The 21,813-nt window shown below is 40.4% G+C and overlaps 1 protein-coding gene across 1 annotated transcript in view; it reads right to left on the bottom strand.

Moving 5' to 3' along the window:
- The window catches only part of ndufa10 (NADH:ubiquinone oxidoreductase subunit A10), a 59,789-nt gene that overhangs the window by 15,969 nt on the left and 22,007 nt on the right, over nucleotides 1-21,813 (bottom strand). The window contains exons 6-7 of the mRNA XM_072578373.1: nucleotides 13,959-14,038; nucleotides 5,560-5,614 (exon numbers count right to left, since the gene is read on the bottom strand). Of these exons, the coding sequence (XP_072434474.1) occupies nucleotides 5,560-5,614; nucleotides 13,959-14,038 (135 nt within the window). The remainder of the gene's footprint in view (nucleotides 1-5,559; nucleotides 5,615-13,958; nucleotides 14,039-21,813) is intronic.

Raw genomic sequence — 21,813 nt, 5'->3', positions numbered from 1 at the left:
GACTTTAAAGCATTTGACAAGGTCCCTCCCGGTGGGATGGTCCAGAAAATGTAATCACATGGAATCCATGGCGAGTTGAAAAGTTGGATACAAGATTGGCCTTTTCACAGAAGAGAGAGGGTAGTTGTGAAGAGGTGTTTTTCTGAGTGGAGTCTGCAACCATTGGTGTTCCATAAGGAACAGTGCTGGGACCTCCGTTGTTTCTAATGTATAAAAATGATTTGGATGAAAATTATATGTAAATTTGCAGAGGACAAAGAAAATTGGTGGAGTTGTGGATAGTGACGAAGGACACTGAAGGATGCAGTAGGATAGCTGCAGAAGTTGGACAGCAAGACAGCAGATGGAACTTAATCTGGATAATGTGAAATTGATGCACTTTAAGAGTTCAAATGCAAGAGGAAAGAATACTGTAAATGGCCGGATTGCAAGTGACAAAAATAGATAAAAATAATAAGAGATATTGGTGAAGGCGGCAAATGACATGCTTGCCTTCATTAGTCAGGGCACTGAATATCATAGAATCCCTACAGTGTGGAAACAGGGCCTTCGGCCCAATAAGTTCACATCCACCCTCCGAAGAGTAACCCACCAGACTCATTCCCCTACCCTATTATCCTACATTTACCCCTGACTAACGCACCTCACCTACAAATCCCTGATCATCATTTAGCATGACCAAATCACCTAACGTGCACATTTGGATTGTGGGAAGAAACCGGAGCACTCGGAGGAAATCCACACAGACACAGGGAGAATGTGCAAACTCCACAGAATCACCTGAGGCAGCAGTGTTAACCACTCAGCCACCATACTGCCCATGTTTTTTTTTCTTTTTGTTTTCAGCAATTCCTTTCCTCTCCAGATGGAGACAGCTTTTTTAGCTGGGAATTGGAGGATTGGTAGAAATGCAGAGAAACAGAGACAGGAAAAGCAAATTATTATTTAGACAAGACACCGGCTGTTGGCCAGGACCAACCTGCTTCAACATTTTCAACTTGTTTCCCAGAGTGAGGAAGGGCCTGAACATTTCCTTTGACACTCAAACCCACGTTGAGAAGGTTTCCTCCAAGAGCAAGCTCGACTTTTATCTGTTAGCAATAGTAGTTGTACTAGTTGTCCTTGTACTAGTTGTACTAGTTGTACTAGTTGTCCTTGGCCCTCACAGCTCAGAGAGCCCTCTATCCACACAGCCTCCCTAATTGAATATGAGAATTGGCATGTCATGTTGCTGCTGTATAAGACTTTGGTACACCACATTTAAAGCACAGTGTGCAGTTCTGGTCACCACACTACACAAAAGAAGTGGATGCTTTGGAGAGGGTGCAGAGGAGATTTACCAGGATGTTGCCTGGGTTAGAGAGTATGAGCTAGTAGGAGAGGTTGGACAAACCTGGATTGTTTTCACTGGAGCGTTGGAGGCTGAGGGTCGACCTGATAGAAATATATAAAATTTTGAGAGGCATGGTTAGGGTGGATTGTTGGAGGCTCTTTCCCAAAATGGAAATGTCAAATATTCGAGGGCATAGGTTTAAGGTGAGGAGTAAGTTGAATGGAGATGTGCAAGGTAAGTTTTTTTTTTAAAAAGACATAGGATAATAGGTGCCTGAAATGTGCAAGGAGGTGGTAGAAGCAGATATAACGGCAAAGTTAATGAGCATTTAGACAGACACATGAATAGAGAGAGAATAGAGGGATATGGACTACGTGCAGGCACAGGGGATTAATTTAGAACAGAATCATGGTCGGCACGGAATGGTGCTCTATGTTAGCTGGAACAAAGGAGATGTAGAGTTACAGGTAGTATTGGGGAGAATGGCTTTTGGTGGATTGTTCATTTTGGGAGCTGGTGCAGAGAATGACAAACTGAATGGCCTCATCCACATTGCAACAATCCACTATTCAGTAACCGTTCTGATTTAGGCTGAACCAAGATTGAATTCACTTTAAATTAAATAAACAGTGCTCATACAAACCCATTCAGCTTGTTTATCCTGGCAAGTAACAGTTTCAACAGTGTAAGGTATACCACTGGAGATCTTTCAGGGCAAACACAAAATCCAGAACAAATAAATTGACAGGCTTAGCTTGGTGCCGTTTGATTTATTTTAAGTGAAATAGCCAAGACAAAATGTGGAACATGAGCTCTTTGAAATTGGGATCAAGAATATATTAGGTCAACTTGAATCAGTTGATGGTCACTTTAACCAACACATTCAATACGTCAGCACATATAAAGTGATTCATTCCAGTTTTAGCAATTCAAAATGCGTCACAAAAACCACAATCATGCTTCAATTAAAAATTTTAGAGGCATTACAAGTAGGTTGAAGTCTCAAAAGGGAAAGACATGTCCTAACAGCAGAGTTATTGAAAAGACCATTACTGTTTTTTCATTCAAAGTTACATGTGAACCTGCCACAGCGTTGAAAGATCCATTATTGCCGAGGAATATTAAAGGCTATTTTAATTCTGTGGCAGGTGTATCAGTAGCTTCTTTTGTCCCTCTATGCCTTTTGGCTGTCTGCCATTAAGCTTCGTAATTCCCTACAAAATGTACATTTTTGTTGTTTACAGATGCCATGAATGACATATGGCTAGCTTGGTCTAATCATGAAAAACTGTGCTTCCTAAATTAGAGTTTGGGGTTTTCCCCAATGGTCCGATTCACGTTCATGGCTAGATGGCAAACTGTAATAGCAAAAGCAGTCTCACTTGCACAGAAACTTACTGCCATGAATTAGCATGTGTAGTCTTGTTTGACAACCTGCATTTAACCACTAAAAACTGTTCAGGATGCCCTTTCATCAGGATTTGAAAACAAGTCCATTTAAAATAAATAGAACAGACTCATTAATAGATAGAATAATTCACAGAAGCAAAAGGACATGAAAGATACACTACAAATACCAACTTCACACTTAACAGGAACTGTTCTGAACACTGAATCAGTCTGAAATCCTCCAGGTGTCCTTAAATACATGATAAAACTTAGAACTTTGTCAAATCACGTATATTAAGATTATAGAATCATAGATTCCCTACTGCGCAGAGAGGCCATTCGACCCATTGAGTCTGCACTGACCAGCCAAAGATCATCCCACTCAGATCCAATCCCCTACCCTACCCCAACATTTCTCATGGCTGATCCAACTAGCCTACACATCCCTGAACACGACGGGCAATTTAGCATGGCCTATGCACCTAACCTGCACATCGCTGGACAGTGGGAGGAAACTGGAGCACCCGGAGGAAACCCACACAGACACAGGGAGAATGTGCAAACCCCACGCAGATAGTTGTCTGAGGCTAGAACTGATCCTAGATCCCTGATGCTGTGAGGCAGCAGCGCTAAGCATTGAGCCACCAAGCCAGGAAATCAAAGAAACAAGTGGTAATTTGTGTGCTAACACCAGGTATGTGTCCCACTCCCTCAGAACATCCATTTTCCATTTAGAACCAGAGTGAAGTCGTCAGATTCTACTTTAACACCAGTTTTGTTTTTAAAAACACATCATACAAGATATTTTTATTAGTTGGTGCATTAAGATATTTTTGATTTCAATTATGTTTAAATTAATTACGAAACAGAATGAAAATATGATATGGATAGAAGTGAAAACAGTGGTGGTCCATTAGCAACCATTTGGATATATTCCAAGTTGGTGTGAATATGTAGGAGTTGTAAATTGGTAAGAGGGATTGTGTCTGACAGAACTTTTTTTTATTCTTACAACCCGTATCTGAATTCAAAAAATCCACAATATGTTAAAACTTCAAAGGGAGAACCTGTTGCCAACTCTTTCCTTCAAAATGCCAATGACTTTGTGTTATCCTCAGACATCACATGAGCTGAGGTATATGGGCCATGTGGTCCCCCAACTCTGCTCTCCCATTCAAAAATATGGTTATTATAACCCTGAACTCCCTTGTCAATCACAATCTTTTTAACTCAGGTTTGAATACATTCACTGGTCCAGCTTTCTGTGGAAGAAAGTTTCATGCCAAATGATTGTCAAGAGACAAAAAAAACCTCTTCAACTCCTCCTTAAAATTTGGAGAACCCTTGTTTTTAGGGTTCTCCTTATTGAAGTTTGGTGCAGTTGTTTCCAACCCAAGTTTTTCTCGCGCACTTTATCTCGTACACTCTCTCTCCGCGTGCTTCCTCCACTGCGCCCCCCCCCCCCAAAAAAAATGCTAAATTCTACCTTGTTATGGCCACTTTTCCCTAGAGATACTTTGAGATCATTTTTTAAACTTGACTCAATTGCACATTTGCAGATGCAAAGTAGCCTAGTCCCTGGTTAGATTCACAACATATTGTTGGAAATGATCCTGAAGACACTCCCATGAATTATACTTCATGGCTACTTCTGCCAATTTGATTTTCTCAATCTACTTGAAGATTAAAATAACTCATGATGAATTGCCTGTCTATTGCTCTAACCAGCCCTTATTGTCTCCTTATTATTCTGTTTTAGATTAGATTAGATTCCCTACAGTGTGAAAATAGGCTCTTTGGCCCAACAAGTCCACACTGACCCTCCAACAATTCTTGATTGCCCTGAAAGAAAATGTTCTGTCAGCATCAACACATTGGTTTCTTCCAGACCTGTATCATCTCTACTGATATGAATCAAACAGATAGCACACCTATACACCCCGTGGTGCCAAACAGCTGATATCCCCTCAAGATACCTCAGGACCCAAGGGAAATTAAATAAGCAAGCAAAGGTTACAACAATGCATGTACTTAAAATGGACAGGAATGCAAAATTTAAAAAAAACAGATCTTATGTCCAATAGGGTGTGCAGTTTACTTTCATGTCTAAAGATAAAATGGCACATTTTTAAAATGCTAGGGAAACCAAAGTGGATTGGATGTGAATGCAATGTGACAGATAGCACGCTGTACAACAAAGATGCAATGTACCTTACCATCCAACCTTATATATTAATTGCATATTCAAGTGGTGGACATTAACTGGGAATTTAGTTGCTTTTCCTGTAGCAATAGGCTAAAACTGCAGTTGCTGGGTTTGGAGGTGCATCTTTGTGATGTGCATCTCTGTAAATAAAAATGTAAGCAGGTAACGGTCGGCTATTTGAATTAAATCATTTGTCTTAAGACCTCAGCTCTGCAGTCAGGGATAATAATAATCTGGAGACGGTCTCAGAAAAGGCGAGCAGCCACGTCAAAAACAAAATACTATTTCAATGAGCCAGTCACATTCTTCAGAGTTGCTCTTCTCCAAATCTATCTGTCCAATTTCAAAGAAGGTGTGAAAGCAAGGGAACCTTCTAGATATCACAAGAACCAGGAGGGAAGAGGAAAGTAACTCTAAAGACACAAACCTGTCCATAATGAGATGAATGGAAATGAATAAAAGTGTGGAATAGGAGTCACAATTACAAGTAATGTTGCAAATGTAACCTCTTCTTGTCCATCATTGCACAGTAATACATTCTATTATATAGAGAAACAGAATGGGCGATCACTTAGCAGCTGGACAACATGGGACCTAACAGTTTGGAGGGAAGTTCCATCACTATTCTTACCTTCTCTACATCAGGAGGCTGGAATGTATTATACTGCAAAATTTCAGATGTTTCACTAGGAGGAAAGAAACAAAGGAGTAATTACTGTTGTATTGGCAATATCTGCTGCACAGATCATCCAGTGTCTAACGACAGATATTTTGGAAAACAATGCAACTCTATATATAAATGATTAATTTCTAGAGAATAGCATTTATATACTCAGGTTGAGAAAAGGCCATCAAGCCCATAGACACCCTCTTCACTCATTGCTGTGGGGATTCGATCCTATGTTAGTATGAGATGGAATAAGTACAATAGCAAGAAAAGATCTTGGATCAAAAGTTATAGAATCCATATGTGGAGTTACAAAGGGAAGACAACACTGACAAGAGTAGCCTTTAGACCTCTGAACATAAGTGGTTAGCACTGCTGCTTCATAGTGCCAGGGATGGGTTCAATTCCCACCTCGGGCAACTGTCTGTGTGGAGTTTGCACATTCTCCCATTGTCTGCGTGGGTTTCCTCCCACATCCAAAAGATGCACAAGTTAGGTGAATTGGCCATGCTAAATTGTCCATAGTGTTAGGTATAGGGGAATGGGTTTGGGTGGGTTGCTCTTTGGAGGGTCAGTGTGGACTTGTTGGGCCAAAGGGCCTATTTTCACACTGTAAGGAATCTAATCTAATCTAAGACAGAATAATAAGGAGACAATAAGGGCTGGTTAGAGCAATAGACAGGCAATTCATCATGAGTTATTTTAATCTTCAAGTAGATTGAGAAAATCAAATTGGCAGAAGTAGCCATGAAGTATAATTCATGGGAGTGTCTTCAGGATCATTTCCAACAATATGTTGTGAATCTAACCAGGGACTAGGCTACTTTGCATCTGCAAATGTGCAATTGAGTCAAGTTTAAAAAATGATCTCAAAGTATCTCTAGGGAAAAGTGGCCATAACAAGGTAGAATTTAGCATTTTTTTTTGGGGGGGGGGCGCAGTGGAGGAAGCACGCAGAGAGAGAGTGTACAAGATAAAGTGCGCGAGAAAAACTTGGGTTGGAAACAACTGCACCAAACTTCAATAAGGGTAAATTATATAGAAATGAGGGCAGAGTTGATGGTGTGGTCTGGGAAAGGTGTTCAGCAGAAAGGATGGTTGATGAACAATGGCAGACTTTTTAAATAAATAACTCATGTCTCACAAAGGTATATTTTAGTGAGAAACAGCAACTCTGGAAGGGGATAAAGCAGCCTTTCCTGGCTCAGAATAACATCAAATTGAAAGAAAAACATTTTGGTAAAGATTAGTCGAAAATCAAAGGTTTGGGTAACTTTTAAGAAGCCAACAACAAAAAAAGGGAGAAAATAAACAATTATGGCAAACTAACACAATATAAAACAGACAGTTAAAAATGTATTTAAATATATAAATATAAAGAGTCTGGCAACAGTGAACACAGGCTCCTTAGAGAACAATACTGGGTAAATAATGGGGAATCAGGCAACAGCAGAGGCGTTGACTAAGTACTTTGCATCAGGTTTCACAGTAAAAGGACACTACTAGCATTCCAAACATACTGACTAACGAAAGGGCTAAAGGGGGAGGAGGAAATTACACAATCACCAGAGAAAAGGTACAACAAAACTAATGGAACTAAAGATCAACTTGATCTTTAAGACTCTAGGATTTCAAAGCTGCATAGAGTGGACACATTGGTAATAATCTTCCAGAAATCTTTAGATCCTGGAGAGATTTCAAAGGATTGGAAAGCTGCCAATGTAACAAAGGAAAGAGACAAAAAACCGATAACTATAGGCCAGTCAGCTCTACAACTATCATGGTGAGAATGTTAGGAGTCTATTAATAATAAAGTAATAGCAGAGCATTTAGAAACACATAATATAATCAAACAGAATCAGCATAGCTTTGTGAAAGGGAAATCATTCCATGACAATTGTATTACAGTTCTTATTACAGTAACAAGAAGGGTAGATAAAGTAGAACCAGTAAATGTAATACATTTGGATTTTTAAAACACATTTGATGCAGTACCACACACAAGGCTAGTTAGTAAGAACTCATGGTTTTGGGGTAGTATATTAGCATTAATAGAGGTTTGATTAATTAATTAATAGAAGACAGAGTTGGGATAAAGGAGCATTTTCAAGATAAGGCAAATTTGTTTGGTGCTCAGGAATCAGTGTTAAAGCCACAATTACTCAATATATAACAAATTACCTAGATCATGGATGTGAACGAACTACTGGCAAGTTTACTGATGACATAAATAGGTGGGGTGGCAAGTCGTGAGAATTGCACAAGGAGTTTGCTAAGAGGTATAGAGAGATTTAAATAATAGTGCAAATAATTGGCAGATGGAATATAACGTGAGGAAATGTGAGGTTATGCACTTTGACAGCAAGAATGGAAGAGATGGAAGACAGCAGAAAGCTACAGTTCAGAAGAATTTAGAGATCCTAGAGCTTGAATAACAAGAAGTTAGCATCAGCAAGTAATTGGGAAGACAAATGGAATGCTGGCCTTTATTATAAGTATCAGAACAAGAATAGGCAAGTTATGCTGCAGCTTCATAGAATTTTAGTTAGGCCACACTTGGAATATTACATACAGTTCTGGTCACCACACTACCAGAATGATGTGAATGCTTTGGAGAGTGTACAGAAAAGGTTTACTATGCTGTCGCATGGTTTGTGGATTGTAGCTATGAAGGAAGGTTGGAAAGACTGCGTTTGTTTTCAATACAATGCAGGAGTTTGAGAGGCGACCTGATAGAAGTTTATAGGATTGTGAATGGCATGGATTGAGCGGACAGTATGAAGCTTTTTCCCTGGGGTGGAAGGGTCAATTACTAGAGGACACAAGTTCAAGGTGTGGAGGGGTTAAGTTTAAAAGACATATGCAAAACAAGTTTTTCCAACAAATAGTGGTGAGGGCCTGAAACACGTTGCCAGAGGAGGAACACAACAGCAGCATTCAAGAAGCACCTGGACATATACATGATCTGAATGGCAATACAGGGATATGGATCCTTTAAATGAAGATAGTTTTAGTATGTAAGGGCAAATGTGTCAGCACAGGTTCGAAGGGCCTGTTTCTGTGTTGTACTGTTCTTTGTTCAAAAAGGTGAGGAGTACTAAAAAAAAGGAAGATCTTGCTAAAACTATACAAGCCACAAATCAGACTACACTTGGAAGACTTTGAACAATTTGGAACCCCTTGTCCAACAAAAATATACTAGCACTGGACTCAGCCCTCCAATGTTCACGAGGTTGACCCTGGGTAAGGAGAAATCTTCTTATGAGAGATTGAGTAGGTACTCATCAGAGCTTAGGAGAATGAGAACTGACCTTACTAAAATATAAGATTCTTAGGGAGCTTAACAGATGTAGATGGGTTGTTTCCTCTTGTGGGACAGTCTAGGACAAAATAGTGTAATCTCAGAGTGAAGTGTGACCCATTTAATATGGGATGAAGAGGATAGCTCTTTCTCTTAAGAGGGTAGTGAATCTAGAATTCTGTACGACAGAGAACTGTTAATGCTATTCAAGGTCAAATAGACAGAATTTTAATCAGTAAGGGACTCAAGGGTTATAGGGATGAGCCAGAAAAATGCAGCCAAGGATTAACAGATCAGCCATGGTCTCACTGAATGGCACAGCAATACTCATGGGCTGAGTCGACTTCTAAAACAGCTTAAGTTTGGGCAGGGCCATGACCACGTTGAAAATTTTACAATAAAGGCTTCAAGGCAAGCAAGGGTCAAGGCCAGCAAGCACAAGAATGGTAACTGACCAGGTCTGATGAGATGTGCGAAGCAAGTTTTTCCTGCACATTGGGTGTTTGTTGAATTAGCATGAACTGAGATTAAGTGGAGAGTATGGAGGTGGGGGTGGAGCTAGTGGTAGTGAGGGAAGTAAAGATGCCCACTAAACTTCCTTTGCTGTCTCCATATGAACTTACATTGTAAATAATTTCCATCACTCAGGTTCTGTACTGCTCCCCTTTATCTTTCAAAAACATCATCTCTTCAAAATAAATACCATAAATATCATCTTGTTCAAAATTCTGCACTCATGCTATAAACACTGAATTAACGTTTAACTGATCTATACTAGCACCCCCATTCCTCAACACAGTCCATTAAACTCTCCAAATCTCCTTCCATTCAAACTCCATCATACCCTGAAATGTAATTCCCCCAACCCTTCCCAAATGAGCCATTCCACAAAGTCTTAACATTTTGTTTATCCTTGTGCTCTACCTTTGGAGACAGGAGCATGTTTTGTTATGGTTATGCTTGCGTTGATCACACAGGCTCTTGGTCAAGCAATGCATCAATTTTAAAATTCTCATCACTGCTTTTGAATTCCTCGATGATATGACCCCTGTCTATATGCTATTGCCTCCAACCCCACAAGCCTTGGAGATCTCTGCTCTCCTCTAATTCTGACTCTTGAGAATCTCCAACATTAATTTCTCCACCATTAGTCATGCCCTCAAGTGCCAAAAATACACCACTCATAATTTCCTCCTTAAACCACTCCATCTCTCTTCTCTCCTTTGATGCATTCCTTACAACCCACCTCTTCAGTTAAGATTTTGGTCATCTGTCTTAATATCTCCCCTGTGGCTCAACATCTAATTTTATGTTGTATCTCTCTTGTGAAGTGCCTTTGGATGTTATAACACATTAAAAGGTGCTAATTGAGAGTCACCTTAGAACATTCTTTTCCACTGGAAGTGCTATACAATGGCAAACTGTTACTGTAAAACTCAATGAGAAGTTTTCAAATGACAAAATCCATAATGTACCAAGTGCTTTATTTCAAAGAAAGCACCTGGGTGTAAACATACTGTAACCTTCTCAATCAGTGCTAACTTTACTCAACAGATGAGATTAATTATGAGTTGAAAACACATTTAAAAATGAGCTTTGGGAAAACTGGTTCAGCGCAAATCCCATTTCATAATAAAACAGCTTTGGCCAAATGTACGAACAAACATTGCTTAAACTGCAACTTATAAGCACAACCATTCAATATGTTACAAATTACGTATATAACAGCCAAGCTCTATTTGTGAAAAAAAAAGTTCAAAAGTGAAGTTTTATTTAAAACAGCCCTTCTCTTGCATTTTTGTGCAGGCTCCCAGCAGTGCTTATTACGTACACAGTTATTGCTGTTGCCATTTTTGACATCCTCGTCATTTTTTCCAGAACAAAAGCGTCAATGTCTGGTGTTTGTGGCTTTGTTACATAAGCAAACTTATACGAAGTATTCTGCTCAATGCTTTATTTAAATGTCACCAAAACAAACATAAGTGATGTTCCTTAATGGATCTCTGTAGCTGGAAAGGTCAGCTTTCAATTTTAAGCAAAGTTGTGCAATTTTAGAACCACATATCAAAACATTTGAAAAGGATCCGAATAGTATTTTAACTCTCAAAGATTTAAAGCATTTTTTGTGGGTGCTGAGCCATGTTTATGAGTCCGCTAAAAGGGAAGTCAACGGACTTCTAGTTTTCCATTTACGAGCTGTGGCCAAAGGTTGAGTAGGATGCCTGAAGAGCTATTTCAAGGATGTGAGGCAAGAAGGCTCAAAACATCAATTCCCACAACTAGGAGTTACATTAACTGATGTTCAAGGAATATGGCGATATTATTTGTCAGTTAATGTGGGCTGGATATTTTCATTCAGCAATATTATTAAACACCTCTGAAGCAGGTGAGATTTGAACCTGACTTCCTGGTCCAGAAAAGGGGTCGCTACCGCTGTGCCACAAGAATGACTACAAGATCTTGGTAACAGGCAAAGAGTAAATGACAACCCATATCGACACCCAATAATAGCTTCACTACAACTGCCTCTAGTCAATCTTGCCGCTCAACCATGAGTGCACCATACGAAGCTAACCATTTCCCAGCAGATTTGACTTGCTGCATGTCCACCATCTTTCCCAGGAAGATCACCAACTCTGACCAACTGTAATTTAAAGCTGATTGTCACAAAGCTAGTCCTTCTTTTTCTCAAAGCTGTTCCTTGGCTCAAGGATATTCTATTCTTGATTTTTTTCAGAGGGGTAACAAACCCAGCCGAGCTCTGATCAGACTGGTTTGGTAAAGAGATAAAAAGGACTGAAGGCCAAAGTGGTCATGTTTTAGAAGTGACCTGCAGAATGAAAGGGGAGTGGTCAGCTCTGTAGCTGGGCAGTTTAGTGCAGTCCTGAATTGGTTGGGAGCTCAACAGTGAGCTGTATGGAATCTCTGTCTCTGTCTGTTTGTCTGTCGTCTGTCTCTCTCTTTCTTCCATTTATAAAGTTTTTCAAGAGGGTTTGCTTATTGGGACTGTTGTGGATACTCAGGACAGCATAATTAAGTCCAGTTTGGATAGACTAAGTTCTGTAGGGGTTCTTTATTCTGTTCTTCATGTTTTATTGTGTAAGTTTGTGAATAAATTTTTTTTGTCTGTTTTGAACCTGGTAGTCAACCTCACTAACTTAATCCGGGTAATTTTCACTGTACACTTACCAAAACAAATTGCCAAGTCATGGTCTGTGCTGTCTGCCTAAGAATGTTTTGAGTGGTCTGGCCAAGTCCATAACATTGATGAACATTGATTAGAAAGAAGCAGTAATTCACGAAATATTGTCTCTCTCCGTGTACAACAATACCCAATCCACATACAAACGCTACTGACTGCACAATCTAATCTGATTTCATTTTGACTAGGACAGCAGCAAGACAGAGCTGTCAATAACAATGCACAGCAGACTCAGGACTTGAAGTCAGGTCATGTGAAGTCAGGAGACAAGGAGAACAGATAGTCGGGTAGCCACAACAGACAAACAGAAAGTTGTGGTTAAGAGGAATTGTTTAGATTAAATGGTGTTGGGCATAGCTATTTAGCCTTAAAAATGATTTGGACTCAAATTTAAAGTAAGATTTTAAAATTTGATATTGAGACAAAATTGAATGGTGGTGTTGACAGGGAGCAAACTGTGACAAATGCAGGAAGATACGACTAAACTTGCAGAATGAGCTTCAATATGAACAAAGGTAACAGTGTTTGGAGGAGTATTAGAGAGGGCAATGCTTCTTCAAAAATAAAAGGGACTAAATCATGGAGAAGTGCAGGCAGATGGCACTAGTTTAGCTTGGGATTATGTTCAGCATGGATTGGATGGACCTGAGGGTCTGTTTCAATGCTGCTGACTCTATGACTGAATGGTACAGATATGTGAATCATAACAGGTTAATAAGGTCATCAGAAAAGCAACCAAAGCAGTACAGCAGTTCACCTTTAAAACGATAGAATTGAAAATCAGAGCAGTTATGTCAAACTCATACAGAATTTTGGTTAGGCCATACTTATGGAATAATGTGAACAGTTCTAGTCTCCCTCTTAGAAAAAGGATGGAGAAGATGATTTATTAGGAAGATTCCAGAGCTGAGATATTACAATCAACAGGAAAGACTGAATGGGCTCGGTTCTTTCCTCTAGAGAAATTAAATGGAGGGGCTTTGACATGTTGAAGCCATTAAGATATTGAAAGGGTTTGATAGGATAAGTGCAGAGAAGTGGCTATCAGTTGTAGACATTACCAAGAAAGTCACCAATAAATCTGATAGTGAACTCAGGAGAAACTTCTTTAAACAAGAGAAAACTGAGAAAGTAGAACTCAGCAGCACAGGGAGCAGTAGAGGTGAATAGTGTATAAAGTCTAGATTAGAGTGGTGCTGGCAAAGCACAGGCGGTCAGGCAGCATCCAAGGAGCAGGAGAATCGACATTTCAGGCAAAAGCCCTTCATCAGGACCGAATAGTGTATATGCATCAAACGGATAGCTCAATAAACATGAAGGGAAAAGGCATGGAACGTTAATTGATTCGTTGAAATGAAGACAGATCAGAGGAGATTCTGAGGCACAGTTTAATAATACAGTTTAATGTCTTCTGTTTATGATGGAAGTAAAGATAAATTCCTTCTTTCAGAGGATCCACTCTTTCCAAGACAGCTGTGGAGGCAGAGTCACTTAGTATATGTTAAGGTCAAAGTAGATAGATTCATAAATAACTGAGCTAAATGGTATAGGGAATAGGCAGAAATATGAAGCAGAGGCTAAAGGCAGATCAGCAATGATCTAATCCAACAGCAAAGCACACTCAAAAAGCCAAGTGATCTACTCATGCTCCTAATTCATGCAATTAGGTGTATGTTGTTTGTTTTAGGTGTTTATTGTTGTATTCTTGTTCATGTGGAGCATAGCAGCAAGGACCAGTTAAGCCATATGGCTTGTTTGTGCTGTGAATTCTTTCTAAGGGCTATTATGCAATGACAGTTGAAAATTCATGACTGCTTGTTTCACACAACAGAAATTAACAAGGAATTGAAGTGCACCGACCTGATCTCTGGAAGAAAAGACTTCTTGTACACATCCTCAATGCTCTGTAGGTAATCTGCGGAAACTTTCTGTTCATAACCCTACAAAATAACAGTTCATTTAGTGGATACACATGAAATATACCACCAGATGTATCATTAACCAAAAAAAAGGGAGGCAATTAAAGGGTGATATTAAGGTAAGGGATAAACCTATCCCATCAGCCCCTCATTATAATTTTAATGTTCCTCAGAAAACCAACCAAATCATGTTGAAAAAGGAATGGATAGCCTGCACTTTAATAGCTCATTCACAAATTATGCCCGAAAAAGAATTAAAATTCAAAAATCTCTCAGACTGTCACTTCTGCCCACATTTCGGAGGAGATTCTGCTCAGGGCTCCTTCAGAAATGTGGAGCCGTTCATCCATGCTGACAGTTCTCGTGACACCCTTGGAAAGCAGTAAGCTGTGGTGGTAGGTTGCTGGGGGCAGCTAAGTGTTGTTTAAGGCAGGTTGGGTTGATTGGAGAAAATCGGTAATGGGACAGGTGGGGATGGGTACCAGTATTGGGGGGAGCTGCAGTCGTGGTAATGGTCAGGTGTGGATTGGAGCAGGGGTTTCAGCTTAGGTGATGGTGGCGTTGAATCCGAGGGCAATGGGTATAAAGGATCTAAGGGTTGTGAGTGAGGCAGATATGGGACCAGTTTAATACGTATTCAGGTGTTAGACTTTGAATTTAATACTCTCACCTTTGAGTGACTATTTGATTTGATTTCACTGGAACCATCCAGTCTCTAATTTTGATGGAATCTTTGGAGGGTTCTAGGTGTGGAGGAATCTTGGAGCAGAAGATTCAATTTCCCAGGCAGTCCTTTGTGGGGATTTTGTAGGGTTCCACCCTGGAATAACGACAGTCTGCCAGTGGAAATCTACCCCTTAGAAGGTAGGAGGACACAATTGAGCCCACTTTGCCCATTCAGCATGATAATGGCTAATCCACTATCTCAACAACATACTCCCATGTTCTCCCCATGTCTGTTGACACTTAGCCTTGCAGCATCTTTTTGTTTCTTAAATACATTCTGTAATTTAACCTCCACAGCTTTCTATAGTAAAGAATTCCACAGGTTTACCACATTCTAAGTCAAAGAAACAGCACATTTCAATCCGAGAGGGCACTCTGTACATCCTGAGACTATTTCTGTCCATACTGTCCAGCTTGAGGAAACATCATCCCTGTATCCTCTCTGTTCAGCCTGTCAGGATTTTGTATATTTCAATGAAACCCATCTTCCATTCTTCTAAACCCCAGTGAATGCAGGCCTACTTGATGCAATCTCTCCTTAAACAATAAAACTGCCAGCCCAGGAATCAGTCTGATTAACCTTTGCTGCTCCTCTGCTTTGATAAGTATATATTTTCTACGGCAAAAAGACCAGAACTGCACAAAATACTGCAGGGATGGTCACAGCAAGGCTGCAGAGGGCTGCTTGTTTCAAGCTGCTCAAAGTCCCATTCACACATCACCCCAAGCCCACTGACCTCTACTGGTTCTTCATCCAGCAACAGCTTGATTGGGGAATATTAATTTTTCTCCATCTCTGCAATCCAGTTCAGTCTCCACAACTCAGATCTCTACACTCCTCTAAACCTAGCTCTGATATGAATCGTTACAGGATGGCTGGTGTATCTTCAGATGCCTAGATTCTGGAATCCCATTCCTACACCTCTCCATCTCTCTTCTAAGTTCACCTCCTTTAAGGCTGTCCTTACAATCTTCCTGTATAAACAAACATCACGTCTCCCAATATTCCCTCACGTGGGTCATTGTCAAATATTGTAAATAATGCTCCTGTGAATCATTCCCAAGACTTGAAGATTTTAAAGTGACTGTTTAAATGCAAGTTGTTGTTGCTAATGAAATGGTTTGACATTGGAATATTTCTAATCAATAGGATCTGCCACTGCCATCAATCATGCAAACTTGCCAGAATTTAACATTATTCGAACAGATTCACTGAGATAACCTTCAAGTTGTGGCTGACCACAAAAGCAATGGCCCTCATCCTTGCTACACTATACTGGATCTTAGTGAAATATGTAAATAATTCCTGACTCTGAGCTGAGAAGGCTATAGTGTGAGAAAAAAAAGAAACAAACATCCCCGACAAACATACCACCACCTCATAAATATCTCCAGGCTGTAGGCACCATTAGTATTGGTAACTAACCTGCAAGGAGACCTTCAACATTGTGCGCGCACACACACAAACACACACTCAAGCAAAGTAGCATCTTTACTTACTGTCACCAAGCAAAAATCTGGAACTCCCTCCATGACAGCATTTTAGATACATCTAAATGACACACTGCAGTGATTCAAGAGAGTGGCTCACCACCAACTTCTTAAGTTTAGATCACAGTGGTGCTGGAAAAGCACAGGTCAGACAGCATCCGAGGAACAGGAAAATCGATGTTTCGGGCAAAAGCCCTTCATCAGGAAGCCCCCATTTATCTCTCCACCCTGGAGGCTTCCTGCCTCCATCCTTGATGAAGGGCTTCTGCCTGAAATGTCAACTTTCCTGCTCCTCGGATGCTGCCTGACCTACTGTGCTTTTCCAGCACTACTCTAATCTAAACTCTGGTTTCCAGCATCTGTAGTCCTCAATTTTGTCTGCCAACTTCTTAAGGCCAAACACAGTGCCAAAATGTACTGGCCTAGCCAGTGCACACACACATTCCAAGACAAAATAGATAAAACTATTTTTCAATGGATAGACCAGACAACATTACTCTAGTTACAACAAACATTCTCTTATGAAAAAAGCTGGCACACTCAAGGCAGCCACACAATCACTAACTTTAAAGTAAATAAGCATGACTAAAACACGAAAGTGCCTGCATGAGTCAGAGTCCACAGTGTTGTGCAGCAGCTCTTCACTAACTAAATCCAGAAGGTTGTATTCAATTATATCCTGGGGCTGATTTGGTGTCAGTTCTTAGCCAGATTGCCACACATACTCTGTAACAAGGAGTGCCACCTTCTGAACAGTAGGTGGGTGGTCGGGTGGTTAAGAAGGAAAACCAGCCCATCAGGTGTTTCAAGATTCCTTTTGTGCACTCCATATTCAACTAGTTGAGCTAAAAGAATACTCGAGCTAAGTTCAGATCTTTAATTTTCAAATGAAGTTCCCAAAGCCTTCTGACAAGGGGGGTTGTAGCTGGTCTCTTTTAGAAATGGTCAAGAAGTGGGTATGTCTACTACATTTCCGCTTTATTGTTCCTTTCCAAAAGTAATTGAGTACTCTCACTCTCCGATAGCAGTATCCCACACCTTCCTGACTTGGAACGTTTTGTACTGGTATCCTGTGCCTATTATTCCACTATTCTGCTGATGAAAGCAATACAGGAAATTGTGGCTTGATCAAGACTGAAAAGAACTTAAAACAAACAATAGCATTTAACCTTCCAACTGATGGTGGATATTTAAAGCAATTTATATTTAGAAAGCATTGGTCATTCATGCCCTTCCATTGTACAATCCATTTAAAAAAGCCATTCCTTTGCAGGCAGTTGTGCTTTAAGGATTATCAGTACACAACTTAAACAGTTATAATTAGAAGAAACGGTTCAAGGTACACAAACATATTGCACATCAGAAACCACTGCTCATTCGTATTATTACATTAGCCCATGGCACATACTGTTAGATAGTCATATAGTCAAAGAGTCGTACAGCACAGAAACAGACCTTTCAGTCCAATTTGTCCATGCCGAGCAGATATCCTAAATTAATCTATTCCCATTTTCCAGTATTCGGCCCATATCCCTCTAAACACTTCCTATTCATGTATCTGTCCAGATGACTTTTAAATGTTGTAATTGTACCAGCCTCCTTAGGTCCCTTTTAAATCATTCCCCTTTCATCTTAAACCAATGCCCTCTAGTTTTGGGACTCCCCTACCCTGGGGAAAAGATCTTGGTTATTCACCCTCATGGTTTTATAAACCTCTAATGAGGTGAGCTCCTAACTTGAGGGCTTTTTGAACTTCGACAATCACAAGTGCTCAATAGCCAAGGAAACCTGATAAAATGGGACTTAAAGTAAATTTGGCATTTCTGAGTAACTTGACAATACAATGAAAAAAGGATCTCGCTGATTTTCACATTAAATTTTCAAAACTGATCAATCCATTGTGCTGCCTGAACTTTTACATAGCTTCAAGTTTTTCACAAATACGTCTCACCCAGCTTCCAGTTGTTTTAAATGTCTACCTCCAGGAAGCCAGATTTGTGCAATGCAACTGTTCGGAGCTTGCTGTGATGTGTCACGTCTTGGCAAAAAAACAGCAGCTTTAAAAAAACAAGCCATGCCAGACAAACCACATTCAAATCCTATAATCCACTCGCCACAATCAGCATCAGAGAGAACTAGATCATGTATGTGGTTAAGCTGTTGCATTTAAGCAGAACAGGCTGTTTACTTCGCCTGCACGCATCGTTCAAAAACCATCATTGCTGAACGACTTGCAATGTAGCATGTAAAATTGTTTCGATTACACAATATCAAATCTCGAAGGAATCAAAACTATAGACTGCAATTAGTCAACTATAAACACCCACACTATGTCTCTAACAAGTCAAGCATTTTAAGGATCTTCACGTGGAGCTGAAACGAACGCAATAGGGCAAGAGTGTGTTAAAGGCAGCCACACACGTGGTCAAAGTGGTAGATTTTAAAATAGAAAAAGAGGTAAAATGTTGTAAAGCATCCCAGCAGGGTCAAGACACCAGAAAGGTCTGCCACCCGACAAAAAAGGGCAGAATTATAACAGAAATGCGTGGGCGGCACGGTGCCACAGTGGTTAGCACTGCTGCCTCACAGCGCCAGAGACCCAGGTTCATTTCCCGCCTCAGGCGACTGTTTGTGTGGAGTTTGCACGTTCTCCCCGTGTCTGCGTGGGTTTCCTCCGGGTGCTCCGGTTTCCTCCCACAGTCCAAAGATGTGCAGGTCAGGTGAATTGGCCATGCTAAATTGCCCGTAGTGTTAGGTAAGGGGTAGATGTAGGGATATGGGTGGGTTGCGCTTCGGCGGGGCGGTGTGGACTTGTTGGGCCAAAGGGCCTGTTTCCACACTGTAAGTAATCTAAAAAAATGGAAATTTTGCAGTGGACTCATTTGCCATCAATTAAGTTTGAATTTGATATGCTAAGACCAGAGCAAATTGAAATTGGTAAGAATAAGTGCAACAGGGTCACATTTTGTTCAAGAGCCTCCCACAAAACTCGTTGGGCTGTTCTATGATCTTAAAAGTGCTTTATATCTAAAAGCTATTGATCAGGAATGCTAGGTGAAGAGTTTATGTAGGATTGAAGTCAAGAAACCAGGAAAATAAAAGGAGAAAGTAGTATTATCAAAAAAGTGAGAAGGTGATGATTTGATGACAAATTAGAGTGAGACTGGAGACAAAACCGGGCAGTGATATGATCAGACGAGTTGCGAATCTCATGGTCCACTCAATGCAAGTTTAGAAAGGCCATGTATGTTGGCTTCTAGCCGAACAAGCAGCTAAGCAAACGGATGAAAATGGTGGCTCAGCCAGTGGAGGGGGAGCGGACATGAGTGAAACTACACTGATTTTGGTGGGAGGTCAACATGGTCAGACATAACAGTAGAGAGCTAAAGCTGGGTGATGTCAGTGAACAGAAGCTAAACAAAGCCCAAGGGATCCTGACCATATCCTAGAACGGGAGCGGAGAGGTCATTGCAAGCAGATGAAGACTTCCCTCTAGTTTGTCTCACCTTGAAATTATGGAAATGCCAAGACTCAATAAAGATTTGCCACTGCTCGTTCCACTTAGAGTCATAGAGATGTACAACAAGGAAACAGACTCTTCAGTCCAACCAGTCCATGCTGACCAGATATCCCTACCTAATCTAGTCCCATTTGCCAGCACTTGGCTCATATCCCTCTAAATCCTTCCTATTCACATAGTCATCCAGATGCCTTTTAAATGTTGCAACTGTACCAGCCTCCACCACTTCCTCTGGCAGCTCATTCCATACACGCACCACCCTCTGCGTGAAAAGGTTGCTCCTTGGATCCCTTTTATATCTTTCCCCTCTCACCCTAAACCTATGCTCTCTTGTCCTGACTCACCCACCCCAGGGTAAAGACCTTGTCTATTTACCCTGCCCTCTTGTTTTAAATCGACCTCTATAAGGTCACCTCTCAACCTCCGACACTCCAAGGTAAACAGCTCCAGCCTTTTCCGAGTGGTTTTAATATACATACAGGTGTATAGATTTTGACTCACAAGGGAGTCAAAGCCTTTTGGGGTCAGACAGGAAGGTGGAGTTAATGTCACAATCAGATCGGCCATGAACTTTTAATCAGCTTTGAGGCGGCTGAAGCTCCAAAACAGTCTATTGCTGCCTTTTGTTTCCATAAATACACAGACATGATTTTGTTTTGTTTTACTCAACTGTGCATCCCATGGAGACAAATAACTTGTAATAAGTGATGAGTTTTCCATCAATTGATAGAAACAACAGAAGGACGAGATTCCACGTTTTCTAACTTTTACTGTAACAAACAAACTCAAATCAACACAAACATTCCTTAATAGGCAACTAAGGCACAAAATTAAAGATAAAGCTATTTTTGAGAGACACCTTACATCACTTCTCGTTCTGCACGTCTGATAGAAATGTGGTAATACAAAGTTAAGATCCAAGTTACTCCTAGCTTTCCAGCAGGCTCACTTCACCCTACTTCACGACATGGAATTTGCCAGTGTGCTTTGAAAAATATTCCATTCAACTGAAGTATTCTCGAGGTAAAAACAATGACTGCAGATGCTGGAAACCAAATTCTGGATTAGTGGTGCTGGAAGAGCACAGCAGTTCAGGCAGCATCCAACGAGCAGCGAAATCTGCTCCTTGGATGCTGCCTGAACTGCTGTGCTCTTCCAGCACCACTAATCCAGAATGAAGTATTCTCGAACCAAATTTCACTAGAAAGGTCTACTTTGCTGCTTCTCATTCCTTAGATTTCCAGAGGTCGCAACTGTTTGGTCCTCTTCAAAACAGGAAAGCAGCTCTCACCAACTCACCTTGCTTGGTTAACATAGAGCAGTCGCTGCTGGTCTCCCACTTGCTCTTTGAGTGCAAAATGCAGCTTTTTTTTATTCCATGATAAAGTGTGAAAACAGTCACTTGATTTTCAGTTGGTTTTGTTTGGGTTTCTTTCCCCCTGACTTACCAGATTACATGGGTATAAACCCAGGCCGAGGTTTAGTACTGTTAAGAACAGGAATGAGAGAGAACTGATACCCTCTTACATTTATAGGCAATGTGCGGATAAATTTAATAATCAACAACAAGTCTTATACAGTTTTAAATAATTTTGACAGAATTTCTGAGTGAACAGCACTTGAAGATCAAACAGGAAAATCTATATGACTGCCATAACACAGTGTTCCTCTCAATCATTTTTCCAATGTCGAACTTCCTCCATAAATGAATTCAAAAGCACTTTGTAGGTTGTGAAGGGCTTTGGAAAGTCATGAAAGATGCTCTATAAAAGCAAGTCTCTCTTCCTTGTATATTATTTCTGAACAGGTTTGCTTAGGAAACTGTTCTTTCCAGTCATATGTGTTAATTCTCATACTCGGTACCCATAATCTCCTCGGTGAGGTGCTCAAGATTTTTACAGTGGTAAATGTACTATACAAATCATGTAGTTTATGGGAGTACTGTGATCTGCTGATAAAAGGAAAAGCGAAAATCACACAACACCAGGTTATACTCCCAACAGGTTTACTTGGAAGCACTAGCTTTCAAAACACTGCTCCTTCATCAGGTGGTTGTGGA

This window comes from Chiloscyllium punctatum, chromosome 10, assembly GCF_047496795.1.
Source record: "Chiloscyllium punctatum isolate Juve2018m chromosome 10, sChiPun1.3, whole genome shotgun sequence".
Lineage (NCBI taxonomy): Eukaryota > Metazoa > Chordata > Chondrichthyes > Orectolobiformes > Hemiscylliidae > Chiloscyllium > Chiloscyllium punctatum.
This window is presented reverse-complemented; position numbering and strand designations above follow the sequence as displayed.